This window comes from Silurus meridionalis, chromosome 12, assembly GCF_014805685.1.
Source record: "Silurus meridionalis isolate SWU-2019-XX chromosome 12, ASM1480568v1, whole genome shotgun sequence".
In the NCBI taxonomy this organism is placed as follows: domain Eukaryota; kingdom Metazoa; phylum Chordata; class Actinopteri; order Siluriformes; family Siluridae; genus Silurus; species Silurus meridionalis.
The window spans coordinates 25,294,009-25,298,724 of record NC_060895.1 but is presented as its reverse complement, the minus strand read 5'-3'; the positions used below and the strand labels follow the sequence as shown (position 1 = coordinate 25,298,724).

The window sequence follows — 4,716 nt, the reverse complement described above, 5'->3', positions numbered from 1 at the left end:
TCAGCCTGAATACATTCATTAGAGAACAACATTAGACATTTTTTTGTATATTAATCTGATGTGAGGTTCAGTTACAGCGTGACACTAAAACAGGCAGTAATAATCACTAGTTTTTACTGAAGAACATGTCGGAGCACAAACTTCTTTACTTTAACCTGAGTGAAAAAGTGCAGTCAGAATTTCAACTTTTACCAGAATTTTTTAAAACCTCAGTATCTGCACTTCTACTGAGTGAAGGACATGTGGACTTTTAACATCTCTGATTATTTGCTACTTTGTTTGTACTGATTCTGATCCTGAATGTAATGTGTGAGCTGTTCAGTATGAATCAGTCACAGTAAATTTTATTCAGTGCTTCTGTCAGCTGATGGGGATGATTTCCTCCTGCTGAGGTTCATGTTTAAGATGCTGTTGTGTTTATTTCTTATTACAGTATTTTTAATCCCATTCAACATTTAGTCTCCATGTGCTGTTATAAAAATGCTTCCAATAGATTTTGTGGAGATTCATTCAGAATCAATACAATTCTGTGTCTCCAACAGTTTGGAGAAAAGTCACTCAGTGTATGTTTTGAAAAATCAGGTGTAAATCTGACTTTAGTTTATAATAGCGTATTTATACGGGCTAAAGTACTAACCAGTGTTATAGAAAATAAATTAATTAAACTGAATCAAAAGTCTAGAAAAAAGTTTTTATTAACAGGAAATGTGAAAATGATCCGTCTAAAATATTAAACAAATCATCTAAAAAAATCTGTCTCTGTATATATAAATAAGATTTAGATTAAGAGATCTAGAGTAGAAACTCTCGGCTAATTCACGCAGTCAGGAGAGACGTCTTACAGCATCAACCTGATCAGTTATTGTTCATCTCACAACCAAAGACTTTAATATCGGCACAGAGGTGAAATCATTGAAACAGAGTGTATTGTAGACATGTGAGAGAAGTAAAGATATAAGGTGTGTTTTCAATTTCCAGTACATCTGTGATCAGATTAGTCTTTTTTTTTTATATACAAACATTTTATTTAACTATCACAGTTTTTTCCAAAGCTTTTCTCAACCAGTATTCAAGAGACATCTCTTTTATTTCTAGTAATAAAAATATACACTATTTACATTAAATACAAAGATAACGTGAAGTTCCTATTGCTGTTTGAGGCGGTACTTGAAGTCCACGTCGTACGTGGGCTGTAAAATGCCGAGGCCGGCCCGTGACTGATCCAAAGGAGGAACTTTCACTCCAGGATCCAGAAGCTCCATGTCAAAGTAGGAGAGCACCAGAGACAGCAACTGTTTAATCTCGTGAACGGCGAAAAAGCGTCCTGGACATTTGGTGACTCCGGAGCCGAACGGCATGTAGTAATAACGAAGTCTTCGCCCTCCTCGGTAGAAACATGTCTTCTCCTGTCCGTTTTCATCCAGGAATCGGTCGTGCTTGTACGTCTGGAAGGGAAGAAGGGTATGGAGGTCATACAAACAATCAATTGTAGCTTTTATTTCCAAGTGGCTTGGAAACCAATGTATAAGCACTTCAATGCCCTTTTGTAAGTCTTTCTGGATAAGGGCGTCTGCCAAATGGAAACGACAATAAAACCATAACATTAATGCTGATTGGCTGATCATTAAAAAAAAAACTAAATATGCAAATTGGACGATTTGATCTGCACCCACCAGTGGATCCTCAAAGATCTCTGGATCAAAATGAAGCATCTGCGGATACAGCGCTAAGACATCATCCTTACGGATCAGGTACGATTCCTTGTTGTCCAGATGAAGCAAGAAATCAGCTTTAGCCACGCGGACATTCAGAGAGGCACTGGACAACCTCATGGCTTCCTTTATTACGCTGTCTGTAGATGCAGAAACCAGGAGTAACGCGTCACACACTCATCAACACAATAACATAGAATTCTTTACAAATTCGGAAAAGGATGTACCGAGAACTGGCATGTTGTCTAACTGCTCCCTAGTTAGGACGAGGCGAGGATCTTTAGGATCAACTTTCTGGTTGGAACTGTCAAAGACCTTCTTCACTTCCTCAGACGCTGCCTTCAAAGCTTCTGGACATCTATGATAATAAAAAAAAAAAAAAAGAGACAAAGATTGTAAAGAAGGTTCAACTGAATCAACACCAATCAGGTCAAGGCATCTTGAGGATTGATTGTATTGATTAAGATCCTCAGAGGAATGAAAGAATATCTTCAACATTACTATGCAACAGCATTTCCCTTCCTGTACTCAACTCCAAAACTCTCCCAGAGGTAAACTGAATATGTTTAGATATTTTTTCCCAAAGAAAAGCGTTAAGGTTGTCTTTAGAGAGGACAAAGTCAACAATCATTGATTAAATTGTTGGAAGGACATCAAGGAGTTGTAACATTGTGAGCATGCAATCGATGACGTATTTGAGCTATCTGGGTCACCGCTAGATGATTAGAGCTGTAGATAAGATTTCTGGATAATGACCAGGTACAGTGAAGATATTTGCCAAGAGCCATCAATTAACCTTGACCACTGTCTGTTGTATCTACTGATAACCCTGATCGCAATCAGCAGTGTTTGCTGTGTTTGGAGAAGAGCAACTGACAGAAATGTTACCTGATCAGGTAAAAGAGAGTCCAGAAGGTTGCAGGTAAGGTGTTTGCTTGTGATGCCCACAGAATAGCGACGTGAGTCCTGGCTTTGCTCAGCTCGTTGAAGCTTGATAACGAGTCGTTGAGCTGCATTCGGAGAGATATGAGGTCAGAAATCTTGGTGCGCTTGCTGAGGTTCTCATGCAGCATGGTCTTGGCAAGGTTCTCGCGTGCACTGTAGCCGCTCTTGAACACGTGGATGGGGAGACCTGCGACGAGTGCTGGAAAAATCTTGTCAAACTCTTTGTAATTTTCCAAAGCATTGAGGACAAGAGCTTTCTGGGCCTGCTGACGTGCAGTGGTCTTGTCTCCATCCAGCTCCTTTCCGAACAGTGTGAGGTAGCCAGACTCAAACATGACCTTGTAGCAGAATGCAAATATACCATCAACTTCCCATTCAGAGCTGCTGGATTTCAGCATGTTGGACTGCAGCATGACACTCTGCAGGTTCTCCATCATGTTTTCAATGAGAGAGGGAAGAGCACCGCCTTGCAGAGTCTTCAGGAAGGTCTGGTGAAGGTTCTCTGTCGTGTAACCATGACTCGGGTCCATGCTTTCATGACCAAATGCCTGCGGAGAACAGGTTTAAGAATGAAATCAGATCAAGTTTGCACAAATCTACTCAAATTTTCTTCTCTAGATTTTGTATTTTTTTTTACCTTGACAGATGCTGCAAAGTGAAATTTTTTCCAGTCCAGGTGTCGCCCTTGACGGATAACGGAGTGATAAGAGAATGGGTCGCAGAGGAAGTGGACAAATTGTCCAGCGATCTTACATGTAAAAATGTGTCCATATTTCTTTTGCCTGCTACGAAGAAATTCCAAAGGGTTGGCGCCGAATTGAAGAGCACAGCCCATGTAGGGGATCCAGCCATTCTCTACTGGGGGTTCTCCTGGCTGTCTGAAACACACAACAAACGGAAATCTTAGGCTACATGACATTTAGTGACCAAAAAAGTAGTGAAAAGGACTGCAGATGTAGAATTGAATACATTGTGAATAAACTCTAAAAGCAAGAAACAGGAGAAACGCCAAAAACAGGTTGTGTCGTTCTTTTCCACAGAATCTGCCACAGAACACAAAGACTCCTTTTGGCAGAAATTGTCGTTACAGAAACATACGTTTGATGACATCTGATAGAAAAAAACTCCTGAAAATCTTATCAATTATAAGAACCTTCTAATCAAAGAGTCTTTTCTGAGACAACTGGATCATTTTTCTTAATAGCTGCTGGGTTCAGTTTCTGTAATAATGAAAAAGTAATGTAAAAAATAATAAAAAGTTAATATTATTTATGTAATAAATAATTTTTAAATCTAATAATAATATATAATAGTAATCTAATCATTTTTGAGTGCATATTTGTGCCTAGGACTCCCATCCTTTCTAATCTCTGATTCAGTAAATGGAAAAGAAAATGAACAAGTGTAGAACGTTGTGAATGTTTTTTTTTTTTGTGGGAAAAATAATATTACAAATACACATGCCTGTGAGGAAGTGAGAATTCAAAGAGAGAAAGTCTGAATAAAGAAATCATTTCCTAAATTGTAGGTTCAAATCCATCTTGCATCATCATCATCATCATCATCAGTGTATCTATCTCCCAATGTTTTCTTCTTATAATTGTTCTGATAATTATTATTTACTTACCTCCTACGGATTCCCAGTACAAGCCACAGGCAGCAGCAGAGTCCCACCACCACGGCCCAGATGAGTGCAACACTGATGACCATGTCTGCAGCTTTGTAACAAACAGCAGAGGATAGGATCCGAGTGTGTGTGTGTGTTCTCCATACACTCCTCCTGCTTTTATACGCTCCACTGTGACCCCCCCCACGCCCCATGCTCTGACGTTGTTGAATCTGTACGCACAGAACCACTCATAAGCTGCAAAATTACAACCTACACATTTTTATCAGGTCTCTAAGAAACCAATGCAGACCTCTAGGAAATCAGTGTGTGGCCTTGAACAGAGTCCATGGGCAACTCCACCCGAGTGTTAGCCGTCTGCACTTTGGTAACACTGCTGCTGAGTTGGGAAATAGATTCAAGGTCTTTTGGTTTGTGAATGATCCTTTTTTT

The 4,716-nt window shown here is 39.5% G+C and overlaps 1 protein-coding gene across 1 annotated transcript; it reads right to left on the bottom strand.

Moving 5' to 3' along the window:
- Window positions 1–859: 859 nt before the first annotated feature.
- LOC124394123 (cytochrome P450 7A1) lies at window positions 860–4,478 on the bottom strand. Its single transcript, XM_046862207.1, has 6 exons — window positions 4,285–4,478; window positions 3,295–3,535; window positions 2,601–3,205; window positions 1,940–2,070; window positions 1,674–1,852; window positions 860–1,445 (listed from the first exon to the last, which is right to left on the bottom strand). The coding sequence occupies exons 1-6, from the start codon at window positions 4,476–4,478 to the stop codon at window positions 1,146–1,148; spliced, it is 1,650 nt and encodes a 549-aa protein (XP_046718163.1). The 3' UTR covers window positions 860–1,145.
- Between the last annotated feature and the right edge of the window lie 238 nt (window positions 4,479–4,716).